This window comes from Pyrgilauda ruficollis, unplaced genomic scaffold (genome assembly GCF_017590135.1).
Source record: "Pyrgilauda ruficollis isolate IOZ18807 unplaced genomic scaffold, ASM1759013v1 scaffold39, whole genome shotgun sequence".
Taxonomy (NCBI): domain Eukaryota; kingdom Metazoa; phylum Chordata; class Aves; order Passeriformes; family Passeridae; genus Pyrgilauda; species Pyrgilauda ruficollis.
The window spans coordinates 6,272,139-6,293,425 of NW_024525378.1; the positions used below are offsets into that span (position 1 = coordinate 6,272,139).

Sequence of the window (21,287 nt, forward strand, 5' to 3'; positions counted from 1 at the left end):
TAATTTTGTTTAATAAAGAGGTCAGGAAACTTGAGAACACGTGTATTTATAAAAATATATGTTTTTCTTCCGGGGTCTGTTTTTTGCTCTTTGTTTTTGGTTTTTTGGTTTTTTTTAAACGCAAATGCAGGCTCATTTTTCCTACTTCAACATAAAACTTGGATTTTCTCTCTGTGACAGCTCCTTAATGTAAAAACTCAGTAAGTTAACTACTGTAACAGGATCCTCTTTTTGAATATTTTTAACCGTCTTTAAAAATCTTCCTTTGCTGCTTCAATGTGGCCCCAGTAGTGGGAGCTGACAGAGAAAAATTTGGCTGACAGAAATATTACAGAGCAAGAGGTTCAAAGAGCTGTGAAAAATTAGGTTATTGCCTAAATCCTTCAGTTCTGTAGTAGTTTCAGTGTGCCCATTTTCAGTCTTTCCTGAAAAATACCTTCAAGTGTAAGTTTAATACAGATCTGCAAAGTGCTTCTTCATAGTAGAAGTACAGGCCTGTTTGTCAGTTCCAGAAATAATTACAGCTTAAATAATACCATAGCTTTTGTGGAAGATTAAATTTTGTATTTTTAGAATCTGAATTCTCCTTTGTAGCAATGTTATTCCAAAAAATCCTTTTACGCCTCAGGCCTCAGAAACAACCACTGTGTCTGTCTTGAGATAGATTAGGGCAGTTCAGTGATCACATAGTCCAGCAGGGTTTTTATGGCATAAGACAAGGGTTGTGTGTGACTTCACTCCCATGGGATTCAGACTCTGGATTGCAGATTCTGGTTGAACACAGCCACCACAATTGACAGTTAAGTCACAAGTGTAAAATATAATTATGGGAAGTGGGTTCCTAAATATAGGCTTCCAAACCACTTCATTTAAGGAGAACTGCCACTAATTTTCTGTAAGAGGTGGTTGGAGCTCCAGCATCGTCAAGCAGTGAAGGAGAACAGGATTTTCAGGTTCTGGGGTTTGAATAAATTCCATTTATTACAGATGATGCTCTGCCACCTGAGGGCAATGAGCTGTCTGGCAAAGATAATCACAGGGAACTGCTCTAATAGTCACCGAGCACAGGGAAAATATTTTGGATTTATGGTTTACCTCAAAAATGAGGTCAGGATCAATGGAGGAAACGTTACCTCAGCCAGGACACAAAGGTGACAAACTCTAGGGTTGTCAACAAAAGGAACTTACTCCTACTCCAAGATAACAACTGGTCAGTCTAGATTTTCCCTTCTAAAACAAAATCAGCTATGTACAGGCAATGAAATGCTGTTGTTTAACAAGTTGTAAGTTTAGTTGTAAAAAAAAATTTGTGTAAAAGATTTCACTTCCTAATGCCCTATATGTACTTGAGAAATTTGGTCTGATAATGAGAAAAAACAAGCTGTAATAATAAAAGAAATATCCAGGAGGATGAGGGAAATTATGACAACTAAGATAGGGGATAGGAAACTAAATGCAATAACTTTAAAATTTAAATCAAACAGATGATTCCTGAGCATTGAAAGAATGATAATTTAACTGCAGCCCCTCAGAAGTGCTGGTCACAGCCATATTCTTGACACGTGGCAGACCTTGAATAAAAATCATCATTACAAGAAGTCTCAGGAGAAAACTTAACAGCATAAAGTTTGAAAAATACTCCTTTTCAAGTATGATAAAGGCCCTCTAGGGTATCAAAGAGAAAGGAAGGAATTGGCCATTCAGTTGTAAAAAGTTTCAATGCTTTTCCTTTTAAACTGCAAAGTGACAGAAGATGCTAAAAACCTCGAAAGCATCAGTGTCTATATTCATCTGAAATTTCAAATCTATAAGAAAGCTACATTTACCAGAATGTTTGTTTTGTAAGACATGAGGTTGTTTGATTATCACTCCATCAGCATATGATCTGTAATTTCCTTTAACTGGTTTTCATCCCAGCATCTTGGATGCCCAGAGGAACCTTCTTCTCTTCTGGAAGTGAGTCTTGAAGTAAATTGTCCTCATTTTCCACTGCGATGTGAATTTTGGTTTCTTTGTTCAAGGCATTATCTTCTTTTGAAAGGAGGGTTTCTTCCCCTGTTGGGGAGTTCCAGGGAGTGTGCCCATAATCCCTGCTAGCTGAGCTAACCTGCTCGGGGCACTGCGAGCTGCAGTCTGGTCTGCAAAATTTCACAATGCACGTCACATTCACCTGTGTTCCTCCGTTAGCAGAATGTTCTGTCAAATAAACACAAAACAGAAGAATGAAACCAGAACAGGGCAGCTGGATTCTTTATCCAGCTCTTTGACTTACAGTTCAAATAGACACTAAATATCTTTTTGCTTCACTTAATTTAGTGAAGCTGGTTGAGTTGGTTCTGCCACATTTCGGTACCGTAAAATCTACGTATCTCCCCAGAAATAAAAAGGCTACCAAAATTAATGCAGAGACCTGGATTGCAAACAATTCCTTGCCCATCTGTTGTCGTTTCAAGCACTTTTGACAGTGTTCTTTTGTAACTGCTCCCTTTGGCTTCTACTCCCACTCACAGGTAAGTGCCAACCACCTGATCCCCTAGCCCCTAAATACCCCTGCTTTTGCACTGAGGAAACTCTTTTTACTGTCTCAGGCAACTTCATCATTTTTTCTTTTCAAAAGTTCCTAAATGTTCTCTCTGCTGAGCAGGACTCAGATGTTTTATCCTGCCATTTAAACTTCTGCTAAAAAGACTCATAACTGATAAATTTCAAGAGTTCTGGATCATTCAGAATCATTACTACCTGAACTCGCAGAGCTGTGTCTGTCTCCACTCAGGAATTTAGAACCTTCAGGAGGTGAATGTTGCTGCTGAAATTCTCCTGAGTTTTTATTTTCATAATTCTTTTTACTTGTTACACTGATGGTTGGAGATCCAGTTGGATTCAGGATACTACTGCTGGACCCAGAAGTTTCCAAGAGATGCTGTTGTTCCTGTTCAGAACTCCTGGAGTTCTGCAACTCTGTATCTTTGACTTTTTTGTCACATTGTTTTTCTGGAGGGGGAAAACGCTGGAACATTTGCAGAGAAATGCAAAATGTTAATATTTAAAAAAAAAAACCTAGCAACCCACTAGCAAATAACTGGTCAGTATTTTGGCAGCTAAAGACACCACTGATGATTGGAACCAGAGGAGCTTTAATGTCCCGTCTAATTCAAGCCATTCTATAATTATTTTCATTTGCATAGTGATGGGTGCAAGTAAAATCCATAACAGCTCATTAGGGGTTCAACAAAAGGAACTCATCTGCTGAGGTACCCACAGCACTGCTCTGATTACTTAGGGACCAAAGGCTGTCACATTTAGTTTTCAAAACCCCACCTGGGTTTTACTGCGGTTTTTAGCCTCACATAAAGAGAGGGTGGGACATTATATGGGATATATAAGGTACATCTTACACCCTAGCTTGGGGACCAAACCACCCTGTTCTCACTCCAGTTTTCTTGCTGCTGTGCAGTTTTCTTCTGCTTGTAATTAGGTGAGAGTTTATGATTTCTGTATAACTTTTAAAGAAATAGAAGAGATGGAAAGAGAGGACACTCACCAAATCTGCTTCTGTAGCTGCTGCAGAGTACACAGGGGCTGCTAGTGAGCAAACACAGTTTATTAGCACCCAAACATGACCCATTTGCAACAGCTGTGCCCTAAACTAGGCTGAGTGATTGCTGCTCCTGGACAGCATAAACTTCAAATGTACATTTATTACACACAGTTTGAACACAATGAAGCCTGTATTGTATTAATTTTGTGACTTAAATTTATCCAGGAAGCAGAGAAGCCTCAGCATTAATTCATAATTTTTCTTGTATAGTGTCAGTGAGAAAAGGTATTGATGACAATAAACCAGATTCATGTCTGTTTAATTATAACACTTGAAATTGTCTAATATTTAAATGATGAAGTACCAAATATGTAACAAGCTTCAGCAGAAGTACAACTGTTGCACAGTTGTCCAACTCCAAGGCTGTTGTGTATTTAGACAATAACCTAAAATCTGAGGAACAAGACAGATCTGAATAAAGCTGGCATCTTCTAAGACACTAATTTCAGTCAACCACCAGGCTCAGGTTTAATGTGAAATAAGGTGACACTTCACAGATTTTAGAGGTTTGCTTGTTTTCACCTCATAAATCTTACCTTTTTTTTTTGAGACTAAGCAATACCCCAAAATAGCAATTATCAGGACCAATAACAATGGCCCTGCTACTGCTCCTGAAAATAAATACAAAGAAGAAATTGTTTAGCAGCTTGATCTAGCAAAGGATCAAATTAGAAAAAGGTAATCTTGTCATTTCTGTGCATCCCTACAAAAGCTACATTTACAAGTATTGTGTATGTCTGACATTCACATTTGATGCCTCAATTGTCAGACACCAAGGTCTCATTTTAGTCACCACCACTTCATAAAGCTAAATTCTCCTCTCCTGGAAAGTGAGGACAGAATTTTGGCCTCAGTCACAAAAGGTATTTCTCCAGGCAAGCAAGAGTTTGTCAGATATAAGGCCAGGTAGCTCAAAATGCTCCTAAACATCTCAGCCTCCTGGATGGGCTGTGAGCAGGAGAGAGCACATCCACCTAGGAATGCTGTCAGGACCTTCTGTCTCAGGAAAGGCTGACAGAAGACTCACAGACCTCTCACCAGGCCAGGTTTGCCTCAGTCCAGAATTTAAGATACGACATTTTCTACCAGCTATAGCAGAAATTATCAGGAAATGCCTTGTATAATCCAGTTTGAGGTTTTTTAGAAATATTTCCAGATTTACAAGGATCATAAAATGCACTGTAGTAAAAGTGGAGTTCACTACAAGCAGTGTCACATTGAATTAATTGAGCTCCTCTGAGGTTCTGCTTGGGTACAGGTGACTGGTTTTGGAAAGACACTGAGAACTAAACATAAGCTTGGTTCCTGAGCAGACAGAAGTGACTTTAAATGAGTTAAAGCTCACCGGTGATGTGGGACAGGTCAGGTACAGAGTTTAACACGACAGGTTGAGTTATTATTTCAGGTTTGTGGGAAGCTGAGCTTTGGGTCAGAAGTAGGTTCAAAATGGTGTGAGGCAGAACTGTGGCTGTTCCTGAGTCACTGCAAACAGTGTCATTCCTGCTGTTCCCAGGGACAGCCACTGATTTACAACTGCAGGAGACAAAAGGAGAAGTTAGGAACAACAGAAAGCTGTGCACAGTTAAGGCTGCTGTTGGACAGAACGCTGGCTCACATGGTATGGGGTATGCAGCTGGTGTTGTAGGATTCCTCAGGGGAAAACGTGCCAGGAGGACAAGGTTTACATTCTGTGTCTGTGCTGTCTGTCCCTTTAAACGAAGAGGAAAACTCCAGTTACTTATCTGGTGAGAAACAGGAATGAATAATCAGGGTCTGCAAGAGACCCTAGCAGTGATACAGAAGCAGTGCAAAAATGCAGTCTATAACTGTCACAGAAGATATTCACTTGATGCACCCAACCCAAAGAGAAGATTAACCAGCTGTAAGTTTGGTGCCATTAAAGGTTCAAATGTGGTGCTGCAAAGCTGAGCTTTTCACCAAACTGTTGAGTTCTGCATCTTCTTAAAATGATTCCTAATTTTTTTAAAATGTTTAGTGTTTTGAATATTTTAAAATTATTTATCATTTTGAGACGGATGTATTATCAGGGTGATGGATTCCATCAACTAATAAAACCAAATCAATGCAGGACAACATAGAGTCATCATTATTTACTGTACCCAAAATTGCACCTGAAGCCCTTTTTCAAGGATTTAAGGAGTGATTAAGTGGTCTTGGATCTCAGTCACTTGTACAGAATAAATCACCCAGTAGAGCAAAATGAAGATTAAGATGGATTGGGAACTTTTTGGTACATGACAGTAAGAAATTGCAACATGTTGTCACTTTGGATATACCTCTGGGGAATACTGTTACTCTGGTTAGTGCCCACTTGCTAAGAATGTAAAAATAAACCCTAAAAGGAATGCACAACCCTAGGGAATTAGGCCAGAGTAAATGTGCAGTAAGCAGAGTGTTCAAAATCAAATTACCTCTTCTGGAAACCCGGTAACCTTTGCCGCATTTTTTGTGTGTTCTACACGCTTCACAGTACTCGTCCAGCTTGGAAACACAGTACTTGTGGGGTGGGCAGCTACAGACCCTGTCCTGGGACCTAGTGCACGTTTGCTTCTGTACAAGCCCTGGTTTTAAAACAAAAATAAAGCAAGATGTCATTGACAGCATTTAAAATCACAGCCTGCAATGTTTCGAGTGAACATGAGGTGATGTCCACATACAAGTTTTGGGCTTGTATAGCACCATAAACCAAATGTGTTATATGCCCCAATATCACATTTTCTCTCTAGGCAAGGAGAAATTTGCACCTGCAGAGTGCACACTTAAAACTCTGTGCCCTGCAGTTGTGTTATGTTTTGTCATAACCCCAAACATGGCTGTTTGTGTTCACCACTGCCATACCTGGGGGCCACACTGAGATTCTCAGCTGTGCAGATCATGTCACTGTATTTAATGTGTTTGGAGATTTTACTACCAATATTTTCATATGGTAATTAACCAGCTTTGTAAGATTATCTATTTGGACAAGACCAAAGGTCCTTTCAACTTAGACTGTATCCTTGAAACTTACTTCTCAGTGAATCAAGTAGATAATGTTCTACACCAATTTCCATTAGAAATTGTGGAGAACAGCATGACCAAGTTCATTAGTGCAGGTGATCTATTAGCCCAAAGCACAGGTGTTGGTACAAAGTTCTACCTTAGGTACTGTTAAGCTGCTTCAGTGAACAGAACCAGTGTGCTCTCACTGACTGCTGCTTTGCAAAATAAACCAATGTTTATTTTGCAAAATAAACCCATGTTTGCTGTTGGCACTTCAGCAGACAAAATGAGAAATGACAGGATGCTGGAAACGTAATTATCCATTTACCCATGTCCAAGTCAGGTCTTAAGGTCTCTTGATGGGATGTTATAAGCAGTAGCTTATTCTACTGACGGCATTTGGAATATTTTAGTGATGTAGTGCCTTGGTTTTTAATAACATAAAATTGATGTCTCATTTTTAGGACTTAAAAAGAAAAAGGGCCAGGGCTCCCTGCAAGACTTTTCCTTGATTCCTATCCCAAAATCTTACAGATTCCAAAAGCATGAGGACTATACAAGTGATTGACAAAATCTCACAAGGTTAAACCAAGCCGTCTTTGAGCAAGCCTGTTTACTAATCCAAGCCTACCTTTCCTGCAGGGTGGTGAGCAGGCAAAGCACTGTGGAGAATAATTCCAGATGGCTGTGTACGTTTTAGGTCTGCAGGGGCTGCACTTGGTGTCCACGGTGTGACTGCAGCTCCCTGTCCTATACTGACCTATTAAAAGAAAAATAACCCAAACCAAAACAGAGGAAACATCTCACTGGAAAAGATCACTAGGAATTAAGTCTCATTCTGAGCTGTAGAATCCTTTCCCTTCACTGACATTATCATACACCACACATTGATGTAGAGAACTGCATGTCTCTACAGGGAAAGGCTGATTTATGTCCATCCATGTTTGACCCCTTTTCCTACATTCAGTTCAGTGGATTCCAGACATATTCTAAACAAGGCAAAACAAAACCCCTCAGCACATACTTAGGTGCAGCTACCACAATACAAAAACCAAATATTCTACCTTTGCAGAAGCTGTTTTGTGGTGAACATGTGGAGATGTTTCACAACCAAAGTCAGGCACGTGCCAGGATGATGTGCCTGAGTGAGACCCTTACTGCTGTCACAGGCAGTGAGTGGAGAGGGCAAGGTCAAGTAACATCACAAGCAGGTCTGAATTAGAACTTCTCCACTTGTCACTGTGAAAGGGACACGAGCCCACTCTTCTTCCCTCACCTCTCCAGCCAGCCCTAACAGAGCCAAGCAGGGAATTTCTGACACTACTGCCTGTGGAGGCTGATGGGCCAACAGGGAAAGAGTCCACAACGCTCCTCTGAAGGGAAAACCCCTAAGGCACTAACCTCCGTTGTTATGGTGAGGAAAAAGTCTTCCCCCAGCATGCCTTTCTGTTACAAACAAATTCTATGTATCCCACTGACCCTTCCCCCTGGCTCCAGCCCTGTGCCCTGAGCCCATTCCTCCTGGTGCTCTACCCCAGTCCCTGCCTTCCCTACATAACCCCATACCCTCTGACTATCTGGAGCTCTCTCCATTCCATTGAGAGGATGAGCTCTCTCCCCTCCATCAAGGGAGTGAGAGTCTCCTCATCCCTGGACCCCTTCACAGCAGAAGCCTAATAAAGATTTATAGTAGATATTTTTGCCCCCAACAAGGGGAAGAGAATGATGCGTCTGACTCCATCTTATCAGAAGGCTAATTAATTACTTTATTACACTATATTATTCTATACTATATTACATTACCTCTAAACTGAATCTGCCAAGCACTCCACTGCACAGCATCTACTGACTGTCAGCTGACAGTCCTGACACACACACCTGGATCCAACGGGTCAGTGAATCAAAACACCCACGCCCAAAGCCAATTATCAATTCCCTTCAGCTAAACAATCTTCCACGATGCATTCCACTTGTGAACACAGGAGCAGCAAATGAGATAAGAATTGTTTTTCCTTTCTCTGAGGTTCACAGAATGTGAAACCCAGAAATTTCTTTGGAAGTTGTGCCTTGCTCTTCTCTTTGAAAAGAAATGTGGTGACAAAGATTCTCTGTGGAACCCCATACAAGGATTCTCTCCCTCCTTCTGTGCCACCCGAACATACAAAGAGCTGAAGTCACTCGGGGAGAGTGCAGATGTGCCTGTGCCACCAGGACACCCTTTTAGGGACACTTCTCCAGGAGGGTGGTGGCACTCTGACCAGCAGCCGCTTCCTGCCGTGACAGCTGGCATTCCAGACAAAGGCAAAAACTGTCACAGGTAATTTCTCCAAAGCTCCTCATCACCAACAGAGTTTGTACTATTTCTCACATTTAGTACAGTGGTGGGAGCATGTAAATATGAGTTCCAACATTAATTTTGGAGGAAACATCTCAATTGCCATTTCCCTTTCATGTGAAAGGAGATAAAAGTCAATGTCTCATATCCTTTACAAAAATATCCTGGAAAACATACTCAGAAAGCAGGAAGAACACTGAAAAATTTTTAGAGGTGCTTGGAGAATCTGTTTTTCAAAAGAAGAGGCCCTGGAGGTGAGCCAAATTAATTATTTCCAAAGACTTTGTTTTTCCTTGTACTTAATTAAAGCTTTACATTCTGCATCCTACATCCTGCTAATGATCTAGGCTGCTTCACTGAACGCTACAAAACACAACTGAAAAGTTTTACTTATAAATTATCATCTTTCATCTGTCATGAACAAAGGAAGTTTGACAGATCTATCTAGATAATTTCAGTTATTTCAAGGAACTGCAGCTGTTTCAGCAAATACTGATTTCCTGTTTAAACTTCCGGATCTGACAGACACTCAGCACTTATGGAGACAAATTTTCTTTGCTCAGCATGTAATGAGAAAAAAAAAGGCTTTTTTTTTTTTCAGTATCTAATATAATAATATAGTTGCAACTTGTTGCAAAAACTCTACGACCAAAATCTTCAAAGAGCATTACTATCCCCCCCAAAAAAACAATCCCAAAACCCACAGACAATGACTTTGGCTAACTACAGGTCACTTATAATCACTCCTGGAGTGTAAGACATGACAGCTCAGAGCAGACAGCGTCTGCAGTCCTGTCCCCATTCTCACAGTGCTCTGCAGGGTCTGATTTACAGTAAAAGACCAAAAACTCCCTTAATGGGCAATGATAGATTGACCTGTCCAATGGAAAGCCCCTTAGATAAGTGATATCATCATAGTACAGAAACCAAGCCTTACTTCATGCCCTGGTTTGCAATATATATTTTTATTAGTGGGCTAGGGTCTTGCCTGCTCTTTGTAATTCCCTTAGTGAGCTGCTGCTTCCCCTCCAATGTTGACTAAAATACTTTAATTACTTAAATGAAAACCTCATGCAGAGTTGTGCTTACACAAGCTCAGCACTTACCTCCTGGTAAGCCCCAGCCCAGTTAACCTTGTAGGAGAATTCCACTTCTGATGGACAATGTGTCTCTTTTGCAGGTGTTTTGCAGTCATAGTGTTTTGTTGTCTTTGTTGAGGAAGAATGCATTACAACAGCAAAAATCTGATGCACTTTAGATGTATAAGTAATCAAAACACACTATGATCATCTGAAAACTGAGTGAATTTGGCTGTGTAAAGTAATAGTTTGAATTATAACCTACCTGGAGGGCACTGGCTGCAGCATTTATTAAGTTCTTCATCATAGAATTCAGTGCTGGGATTGTTGCATTGTGCAAACTGTGGTGTGTAAGGTAATGAATATTCCTAGGAGAAATCAAGGGGAAGTCATGAGTCACAAGTCTGTTCTGATCCTGAATTAGAGACTCAAAAGAGACAAATACCTAGAGAGCAGTGCAATGACAAGCACCTTCCTTTCCACGGCACCAGTGTAGCTGCAATGAAACACACCCAGCAGATGCCAAGGGGCTGCAGGGCACTGAACAGCTGATGAGCTGCGTGTGACTCTTTTGAGGTTCCTTTGTTTGCCAAAGATCCACCACCACAAACAAAGTGATTTCTCCAGGTTTTAGGTACAAAGAGTGCAGTGGAGCTATGGGATTAGCATCACACCTGGTCACTACTGCATCCCCCAAACCAAAGGGCTGAGTGCCTTATCCTCAGCTGCCATGGCTCCAAGAATATCTGACAACATCTCACATCATCTGACAACAACAGTGGCTCCAAGAACATCTGACAAAACACCAGAGAAACCTAAATTCCTACCCGCGGGTTTGTGGGAGAAACAGTTACTGTAAAGTGGCTCAAAAACTTCAGTCAATCTTTCCAAAGGGAAAAAGGCTTTTATCTTTCCAGATACTCTGTGATTCCTTCCTGAGCAAGAAAGGCCTTGATGTTTTGAAAATGAGGTCTCCAAAAACTGCACTGCTGCTTCTGAGAAGCAGCACCTTTGCAGAAGGTGCAGACAAATATGCAGGTTAAATGCCTTAGAGACAGCCATGAAATACAGGGTGCCTAATTTCAGCCCACACTGACCAGCACAGCTCAATGACTTCAATGAACAAATGTCAAATTATTTGATGACTTAATATTTTCAAAGGGAAAAATACCCTCATTTAAACAAGGCTCCTGTTAGGCAGGACAAGCGTAGGAGTTTCTTGCTAGACCAAAAAGGCACTGTTAAAAAAGGATGTGACACTGCTCAGCTTTAAAGCATCATTGCAGTCTGAAGAGATTGCTAATCTACACAAATTTAGAGGAACCATTACTAAAATGAGAAATCAAAACAGGAACAAGATCTTGGGAGGCCGGTAATGAAAATATCCTTCCGCCTTACAGAAAAACATGTTGAATATCTATTGTGTCTTCACATTACTGGCAAAGGAGATTAATGTTTTCCACCCTCAGCAATTGCATAAAGGGAATTCAGCATTTTCTTATGCAGCTCATTGAAATATTTTACCTCTTACTTAGTTGTGATCAGAAACAGGATTTTGTCAACCTACTCAATGGTCAGTGTCAAAAAAAACCCTTTTCTGAGAACGTGAAGGCAGAGAAATGTCTAGACATCACAGGATGGACAATGATAAATCATCCTGTTTGCAAACTTGAGCTGACAAAATTCAATGAAGGAGAAAAGGGCTCTGCTCTCATCAAAAACATGTTTCATTAAATTACTTTTTTATTAGAAGAGGAAAGATCATAAATGATGTCATCCTGTTTTTGTAGTCACTATGATCAACTTCATTAAAGCAAGCAGTTGAGAGCCTTTTCAAAACACAAGGCTTCATGCAAGAGCAGACATGGGGGGGGAAAAAGGAGAAATACAATAAACCACATCACAAATGACCCAGCTGGTGAGGCTTCCTGGCAAAAAAAAAAAAAAAAAAAAAAAAAAAAAAAAAAAAAAAAATTTTAAATTCTTACCTCATGCTCTTCCCTGTCTATTGTGAATCCTGCCCTGTGAGCTACAGACACAGGAAAACCTGTTGGTTGCTAGGTTCACACCTGTTTCTCTGAAGCTGTGCTTGGAAGGATCTCTCTGCTGTCTGATACAATCTCCCTGAAATTTTATCTGATGAGCTGTGGCTCTCAGTGACTTATAATTGACAACTTCTTCCCAAATGTCCTCAAAGAACATTATGGGAAACTAAAAGGGAGTTGTGACTGGCTTAGACACAATTTACACACACAAGGCCACGCACGTGCTCAGCTTGGTTTGCCCTGGAAGGATTCAATTCATTTAGCAGACCCCAATTTTCTAGCAATGTCACCAATCCTAAAGTCTGAGTTGGCCATATCAGATTTCTGTCTGGCATCCAGATGCATTGGCTGCTTTGGACTGAAAGACTGATGAGTAGAGGCCAGATTCTATTTCACAATCTTTGTATTTTGTTAGTGTTTGTATCTCTCACAAGCCCTTATTTTATCCTGTTTTTACTGAGATTCAGTGTCCTACAAGCAGATTGTGTGAAGGGAAATTAACCTGATGCTGCACATTTTGGACTACAGGCTCAGAATTTCTCAGTCTAGGTAGCAGTGCCTAAATCAGGCAGCTGATTTAATAGAAATTTATAAGGACAAAATGAAGACTTTGGAAGACTTCATTTGATTTAACAGGTACAAGAAGAAATAAAATGCTTCATCTGTCTATCAGTAGGGGCACGCACATTCTTAAACATGAAATTTAGTCTAGCTCTATGCACATCAAATTAAGCAATACATTTTTGCATAGAAATGGGTAAACTATGTTTGCCTTTGACTTCATTAACCCACTAGGGAGATTTTTGCAATGCCTCTGCATTAAGCAATAACTAAGAAGCTACATACACAAAGTCAGTGCCTCCAGACTCTCTGGAGTTCCTGCATTGTTTGGATCATTTTCCTGTTTGCACTAAGATATTACTATACAGGTGACCTAATTCATCCCTGGAGAGGAGTGGGCTAAGTAATCTCCACATCAACTGAAAGGACTTTATGTGTAATTAAATTTAAGTATCTTAAATAATAAAAATAAAACATTTTAATATAATGGATGAATCTATTAAAATCCATTCATATAACAATAATTTGCATCAAGGCCATTTAAACAAAGATATTTAAGCATGTTTTTTAATCCTAATTCACGTCTACACTTCTGTTGATCTCCTTTTCATACATTTGCCTTCAAACTTGAGCTGTCAGTCAGAGAAGTCTGAGGAGGAACTAATTTGTGTACAATGCTCTCCACGTATGTGAAACCACCATGAAGTCACTGAGGTCTCTGTTGTAAAATCTGTTTCTATGGAAAGGACTTGAGACAGAGACACTATTTGCTGAGCTACCAGACCTACTGGAGGCAGGAAAAAACAGAATTCTGCCTAAAATATTTGAACTTCTCATTTAAAAAAAAAATTCTGTTGAAGTACAGTTACCAGATAACAGCATTGCCCAAATCAGCTAGAGTTGTATCAGGCTGTACCAACTTTTCTCACACTATGAAGTTTCCTTAAAGCTGCTGTGCTGCACATCTCTCAAAGATAATGGTCCATTAAGTGAATTATTTTCCCATCCTATATTGCACTTCTGTAAAGCAGGAGTCCTTGCACAGCCTCACACCCACAGATTTACAGTTTGCCATCCCTCCTCCCTGAGGAAACAGTGTCTGTTTGCTTACTGCCAGCAATTCTACTTCACTGCCACTCACCCCAGAACATGAAAACATCTTCCATTCCCTGGGGGATGCACAGAATATGGAAGCTGTTCACAACAGGCAAAAATTATAAGTCCAAATTTGCAGGAAGACAAGGTATATTTTATTATATATGTATTTGGAAAAACATACCTATTTCACCAGTTCTGCTCTTTGAAAACTTCAGGCTATTACTGATAACCTTGGTGGTTCAATTGTCCAAAATGGCAAAAATAATGTTCAGTTCTTGTGTCTAACACAGGGACTGAGGCTGGGAACTTCCAGAGACTTCAGATGAATGAGGAAAAACCCAAGAGGTAGTGTCACTCAAGAACTGTTGCTTTGCCTGTTTGTCTCCCTCAAAAATAAAGTAAGTTTTCTTTAACAAATAACTGTTAAAAATTGATATAACAGGCATGGGTTTTTTTCCAGCTCTGTGGCAGGTGTGATATTACCAAAACTACTGTGTTTGTTTCTCTAACTTTACATATAAGCTTTTCCTTATTTTATTACAGTGCAAAAAGTGATGCTGAAGTTTCTGTCATTATTTCCATCATTATGTTTCTGTCATATTTAGAGTGAGAGGAAAGCTAATTCCTTTTGAACCAAAGGCCCTTGCTCAGCATGAAACATGACAAATTCTATTGATAAGGTCTGCCACAATTCTGAGACTGTCCCTTCTCTATCTGCTTTATCCTATCCACTGCAAGGTGTCCAGTAAATCAGGTTCAAAACACTCTCACCTTAAAACCAGAGCTGAATGAAAAATTAGTTAGAAACAGTTCAAATAATTATTTTAATATATTATCAGCTCACTGTAGCACTCCATACTCCTTAAAAGACCACTGTGTAATTCCAGGTTCAATACACATTCTGACATCCTCACCTGATTTCATTTCAATTTGTTTTATCCAGCCTAAATTCCTATGATTAAACATATAAATAACATAAATATCCCATAAGAACACAGTGCCCCGGACATCCCAGACACATTTCTATATTTATCTTCCCAATCCTGAACATTTTAAAACCAGACAGAAAAGTGCTATCAATGCACCAGTAAGAAAACACTCAGTGGAAGGCAAACAGATCCCATGGAGCTCTTTGGCTGACACAGTTACAAACCCTCACTGCCAAACAGTGCTGCAGGAACAGCAACAGCTGCAGCACATCAGATCTTCACTGCAAATTAAAGGTTTTTCTATTTAAATGGGGAAGAGTTCTAGGGAACCAACAGAGCACAAGTTCTTCCTGTGTAAACAATGTCATACAGACACGGGTTTACACTCTGCACTTGCCAGGATGCTCGCCACGGTTTTTACAAACATTCAAATAAGCCTGCAAAATCAACCTATTTCCTATGAAAATCCAGGAAAAATTATTAGTCATTCCTTTGGGAAGGCAAGAAGTAACAACAACACAGACAAAGGCTGAGCTTTGACGTTTTAAGAGCAGGACTTGAGCTTGCTGCAGAGATCACCATGAATCCAGCCCAAGCCCAGGGGCACAGAGGTGACAAGGAACAGACAGGCGACAAAGGGCAGGAGACAAGGGACAGGTGAGAAGGGACAGGTGACAAGGGGTAGGAGACAAGGGACAGGTGACAAGGAACAAACAGGCGACAAGGGGCAGGAGACAAGGGACAGGTGAGAAGGGACAGGTGACAAGGGAATGAGGAAAAACCCAAGAGGTAGTGTCACTCAAGAACTGTTGCTTTGCCTGTTTGTCTCCCTCAAAAATAAAGTAAGTTTTCTTTAACAAATAACTGTTAAAAATTGATATAACAGGCATGGGTTTTTTTCCAGCTCTGTGGCAGGTGTGATATTACCAAAACTACTGTGTTTGTTTCTCTAACTTTACATATAAGCTTTTCCTTATTTTATTACAGTGCAAAAAGTGATGCTGAAGTTTCTGTCATTATTTCCATCATTATGTTTCTGTCATATTTAGAGTGAGAGGAAAGCTAATTCCTTTTGAACCAAAGGCCCTTGCTCAGCATGAAACATGACAAATTCTATTGATAAGGTCTGCCACAATTCTGAGACTGTCCCTTCTCTATCTGCTTTATCCTATCCACTGCAAGGTGTCCAGTAAATCAGGTTCAAAACACTCTCACCTTAAAACCAGAGCTGAATGAAAAATTAGTTAGAAACAGTTCAAATAATTATTTTAATATATTATCAGCTCACTGTAGCACTCCATACTCCTTAAAAGACCACTGTGTAATTCCAGGTTCAATACACATTCTGACATCCTCACCTGATTTCATTTAGTTTTATCCAGCCTAAATTCCTATGATTAAACATATAAATAACATAAATATCACATAAGAACACAGTGCCCCGGACATCCCAGACACATTTCTATATTTATCTTCCCAATCCTGAACATTTTAAAACCAGACAGAAAAGTGCTATCAATGCACCAGTAAGAAAACACTCAGTGGAAGGCAAACAGATCCCATGGAGCTCTTTGGCTGACACAGTTACAAACCCTCACTGCCAAACAGTGCTGCAGGAACAGCAACAGCTGCAGCACATCAGATCTTCACTGCAAATTAAAGGCTTTTCTATTTAAATGGGGAAGAGTTCTAGGGAACCAACAGAGCACAAGTTCTTCCTGTGTAAACAATGTCATACAGACACGGGTTTACACTCTGCACTTGCCAGGATGCTCGCCACGGTTTTTACAAACATTCAAATAAGCCTGCAAAATCAACCTATTTCCTATGAAAATCCAGGAAAAATTATTAGTCATTCCTTTGGGAAGGCAAGAAGTAACAACAACACAGACAAAGGCTGAGCTTTGACGTTTTAAGAGCGGGACTTGAGCTTGCTGTAGAGATCACCATGAATCCAGCCCAAGCCCAGGGGCACAGAGGTGACAAGGAACAGACAGGCGACAAAGGGCAGGAGACAAGGGACAGGTGAGAAGGGACAGGTGACAAGGGGTAGGAGACAAGGGACAGGTGACAAGGAACAAACAGGCGACAAGGGGCAGGAGGCGAGGCACAGACAGGCAACAAGAGGCAGGAGAAAAGGGACACCTGACAAGGGACAGATGACAAGGGACAGACAGGCAACAAGGTACAGGTGACAAGGAACAAACAGGCGACAAGGGGCAGGAGACAAGGGACACCTGACAAGGAACAGACAGGAGACAAGGGACAGGTGAAAAGAGACACAGGCAACAAGGGGCAGGAGACAAGGGACAGGTGACAAGGAACAAACAGGCGACAAGGGGCAGGAGGCGAGGCACAGACAGGCAACAAGAGGCAGGAGAAAAGGGACACCTGACAAGGGACAGATGACAAGGGACAGACAGGCAACAAGGTACAGGTGACAAGGAACAAACAGGCGACAAGGGGCAGGCGACAAGGGACAGATGACAAGAGACAGACCGGCGACAAGGGACACCTGACAAGGAACATACAGGCGACAAGGGGCGGGCAGGTGACAAGCAGCCCGCGCACACAGCAGCGAGACGCTCCCCGCTCTCTCCCCTCCGCAGGGCCATCCCCGGGCGATGCCGCCCGCCTCTCCCCGCGGCGCTCCCGCTCCGCCCGGCCCCGCTCACCCGCCCGGCCGCGGCGGGGATCAGCACCGGCATCAACACCGGGATCAACACCAGCATCAGCGCCGGGATCGGCGGCGGGATCGGCGGCAGGATGGGCCCCGGGACGGGCTCCCGGAGCAGCGCCCGGCGCGGCCCCATCGCCGCCGAGCGCGGCCGGGCGGGTCCGGCCCGCAGGCACCGCCCGGAGCCCGCCCCGCTCGGCCGGGCCGCTCGCACCGGCCCCACCAGGTGTGGGGAGGGTCTCGTCTGCCCCGTGCACGGAACACCGCCTTGCACCGCCAGCACTTCGCCCCGCAGTGCGAAGTTGCCTCTGCAGCGTTCCAGTGTTCATTAACACTCATTGATGGCAGCCACTCGTCGCACGCAGCCGGGGTGGTGCAGACGGACTTCGCTGTAAATTCAGCCCTGCTCCTGAGAAAAACTCTAATCCACTAAGAGCTCTGTGAGCTTCAAATGGCTTTCTTGCAAAAATATTTCTTCTGAGAATGAAATCATCAGCAATTTAATATATATCAAACAGGAAAAGCGTGGCCATGGCTTAAAACCCGTGTAATTTTTAATTCAGAGATTACCAGCGTTATTAAACCAACTAATTATAACATGTCCAGCAGGTTGCAATGCATATGGTTCTTTTAGAAAGTTGTTCTAGTAAAAAAAAAAAAAATTCATTAATAACAGAGTGGAAATACACAATTACAGTCATTGCAGAACAGCCCCGAACAATCACAGCCAGGTAAATGTGGTTATTCAGTTTGTGGATTCATGAACTGGTGTTCTCTAAAATGAAGTATGTAGTGAAGTTAAAGTAGATGTGGAAAAGGTCAACTAAAGTGACCAAGCCAGAGGAGCATCAAACTTACATGAGTAACATGAAAAAATGGGACTCAGCCTGGAGGCTTAGTGCAATCAAAGCTGAGATACAATCAATCACAAAAGCAACTTGGTGGAAAAAGAACAAATAAAAAGCAACTCACTGACTTCTGTAAGGCAACAGCTAGTGACATTCACTGAAATAAAGAGGCCAGTTTCAAAGTGCTAAAAGTCCTTTACACAGTGCATGATATCTGTAACCTTTTGCCACGGGTGCTTATGGAGGCAGATTGTGCTTGGAAATTCAAAAGAGAGAAGAAAAACTAATGGTGATATAAGAGAAAAATAAAGGCTGAATCAAACTCTTTGACATCCTTAATCCAATTCCAGCTGCCACTGCAGAACTATGATGAATGCAAACAGCAGTTGTGGTTTTCCTAACTAATCCCTTGCTGCAAGTGTCAGAGGTGAAATGCTGGGCTCAAACTCCAGTCTGGCCCAAGAAGGTGTTTTTGTGCCCTTCTGTTTGCTCTGAGACAGAATTTGCTGCAGGTGCACCACTGTTATTACAGTGCTCTGATCAGGACAAAACTACAAAGCAAGAAATGGGTTTTGTGGTTCCTTTTTTTTTGATTATTAAGACACACTTTGTCATATTGCTCATTTTCCACTGTCCTGTGTAACAGTGTAGTCAGCACTATTACATTTACAGTTACTGAACAAGCAGCACAAAAGATTTAAAAATAGCATAACACAGGGCAGTTGGCCACCAAACAGGTTTGTTTTTAAAGGATATGCAAATCAGTGTTACCCTGATGATTATGAACGATTCTAAAACAAGTAGATATTAACAATGTTATAGGAAATAACTGCTGTGTCTCTTTTTCAGTAGAGAAATTGTTTCTTTTCTTCACTTCTCTTTTTACAGGCTCCCCATTGGGCTTAACCCATAGTTCATCCAATAGCCAGATGCTCAGCCAGTTTGGCTTCCATCAGAAGAGGCTGTTTTGTAGACTTACTCATGATTTGATGTGGTAAAAAAAAATGAATTGGACTTCAAAACCTAGAAAGAATGGCCTAAAGTACAGTGGACATTAATTAGTTTTATTTGCCGTCTGTTTTCAGAGCCTGTGTGGCACCTTTTGATCCTAATTCCTCAAGAAACATGAAATCCACAAACTTGAGAGTTATATTTATGCTAAGGAAATGGAGATTATTATAATTTTCAATCAAAAGTTGAAGGCTTGAGTAAATGCCAGATGTTTCAAAATATATTACCAAATTGAATGTATTGGAGTAGAAACAACATGGCTGAGTCTCAAACTTGACTCAGAATCCTGGCTAGAATTTTCACAGCTAATAGAAGTAACCAGACATAGATTTCAATCCATTCCTTCACACTGAAAAAGCAAGCTCTGAAACTTCAGCTGACATCCAGATGTCCTCTAAATTATGCAGCTTTGATTCAAATTTTTTGTGAGTATGATACTGGGAGACAGGGAAATAGAAGTATTTGATGTCAGCTATGAAGGCCAACAGTTTGGGTGATCCTCTCCTTTGTGAGATGAAATAGGTGCTAACTCCTTGTTTGAGTGTTTCAGTATTTCCCAGGAGGTTCCCAATAATCTAAGGCACAGTGTGTTTACCTCCCCTGTCATAAATTCTGCCTTAGTGTCACACTGGGTGCTTCTGTATCTTCCCACACCGTCTCTGTGGGTTGTCACTTCTCAGTGGCAGTGGTAGGGTGGTGAAATTCCTTTCCCTCCTCTTCCACAGGAACCATCACATCATTCCCTGGAAAAGACTCTGTCTCCTGCTCTGGGTAGTGCATTTCCAGCTCCTCTTCCATGCTTTCCTGGGCATCGAGGTTATTTTCACATCCTTTAACAGCACAGTTCTTGCCACTGGGCACTTCTGAAACAGTCCCCACGATAACAGTGTCTGCCTTCATGATGTAGAGTTTTTCTGAGGAAGGAAAAAAGTAGTGCTGAGCATGGTGAGCAGTCACTGCTGCCCCGGAGTTTTTAATGTTTTTCATGCAACATTTTTATTAGCACTCTGGACATTTCAGATCCCACTTCCATGGGATTAATCCACTGAGCTAGAGGTGGAACTACACGAGAAAGACAAAGTGGAAAAGTCAGAAGATATTCACAAGAATCTGCTAGAGGAAGCAACTAACTGGGATCTAAAGACTCAAAGGTTTATGCTCCTCCTGTTTCAAGAAACAGCACCATGTAAAAGAAACCTTTGGGTAAAGATCAGCACTGGACAGAAGTTCTGGGTTCTTAGGACCTGCAAAGAAATTATTTTCTTTCTAGCTGAGAATAAACTACAAAATTTTCTGGATCTTGGGTCCAGCTTGTTGTTGTAGTCCTTCACAGAAAGGTAAATAAAGCCTTTTCAGTGGCTTGCACCACTGCACTTAATTCAGAAGGATGCTGCACATCAGACACTGTAGGTTAATTGCTTGGAGATGTTTGGATATGGTAAATCAAACCATCACATTCATCCCAATCCATCACTCACAGTAAAAACAGGAGGGGTGTTTAGTAAGGAAAGGTCAGTTTTTGTAATATGAAAAATAACACCTTCAAATAAGCTCAGAACTGGGTTTGGGAGCACTGCCAGAATGTCCCATGCAGATGGTGTCTCAGGTAAGAATTCACCCCTATGAACGAGCTCCTTGCCTGACTTTATCTCCCAGCCTTTGCCATGGTCAGACTTTATGGGAACACATGGGAGATGCATTTCAAGCCATTAGTATGAAACCAGAGGAGAAAATTATAGCTAAGTACAATTCTCATTCAGTATTACAGCATCATCTTCCAGCTGACATATTCAAATTTCTTATGTAAAATCTACATATTCCAGAATGAAAAGGAGGAGTAATATGCAATGAAATTCTGTCAAACTCATAGTGACTAAAACATGAAAAAAAGAAAGCATTATATTCAAATGAATAGGTATTTTTGTGTCAAAGATCTGGAGATTCAGCACAATATTTGTTAGGAGATTTGGACACTGAAGTTTACTAACAATCTTGGAATGACAGTATGTGCCATGTTTGAAAATTTGAAAAAAGAAGATGACAAAAGAAAGAAAAAAAAAAAAAAAAAAAAAAAAAAAAAAACCCCCAATTTTTTTTTTTTTGTGG

General features: G+C 41.1%; 2 protein-coding genes across 5 annotated transcripts in view; both read right to left on the minus strand.

The window, feature by feature from the left end:
• Positions 1-2: 2 nt before the first annotated feature.
• TNFRSF1B (TNF receptor superfamily member 1B) lies at positions 3-17,503 on the minus strand. Of its 4 annotated transcripts, none has more exons than XM_041476693.1 (10): positions 17,321-17,502; positions 10,278-10,380; positions 7,230-7,358; positions 6,031-6,180; positions 5,214-5,307; positions 4,944-5,131; positions 4,135-4,209; positions 3,542-3,579; positions 2,740-3,007; positions 3-2,196 (listed from the first exon to the last, which is right to left on the minus strand). In XM_041476693.1, exons 1-10 carry the CDS (start codon positions 17,456-17,458, stop codon positions 1,898-1,900), a joined length of 1,482 nt encoding a protein of 493 aa, XP_041332627.1. In that variant the 5' UTR covers positions 17,459-17,502; the 3' UTR covers positions 3-1,897. The 4 variants fall into 4 exon arrangements, with proteins under 4 accessions (XP_041332627.1, XP_041332626.1, XP_041332628.1 ...); XM_041476692.1 differs by having other exon boundaries at positions 3,542-3,582; positions 17,321-17,501; XM_041476694.1 differs by lacking the exon at positions 17,321-17,502 and adding an exon at positions 17,177-17,302 and having other exon boundaries at positions 3,542-3,582.
• Positions 17,504-19,588: 2,085 nt separating this feature from the next.
• TNFRSF8 (TNF receptor superfamily member 8) overlaps positions 19,589-21,287 on the minus strand; it is a 14,237-nt gene continuing 12,538 nt past the window's right edge. Inside the window, exon 10 of the mRNA XM_041476659.1 lies at positions 19,589-20,095. Within this exon, the coding sequence (XP_041332593.1) occupies positions 19,851-20,095 (245 nt within the window). The 3' untranslated portion in view covers positions 19,589-19,850. The remainder of the gene's footprint in view (positions 20,096-21,287) is intronic.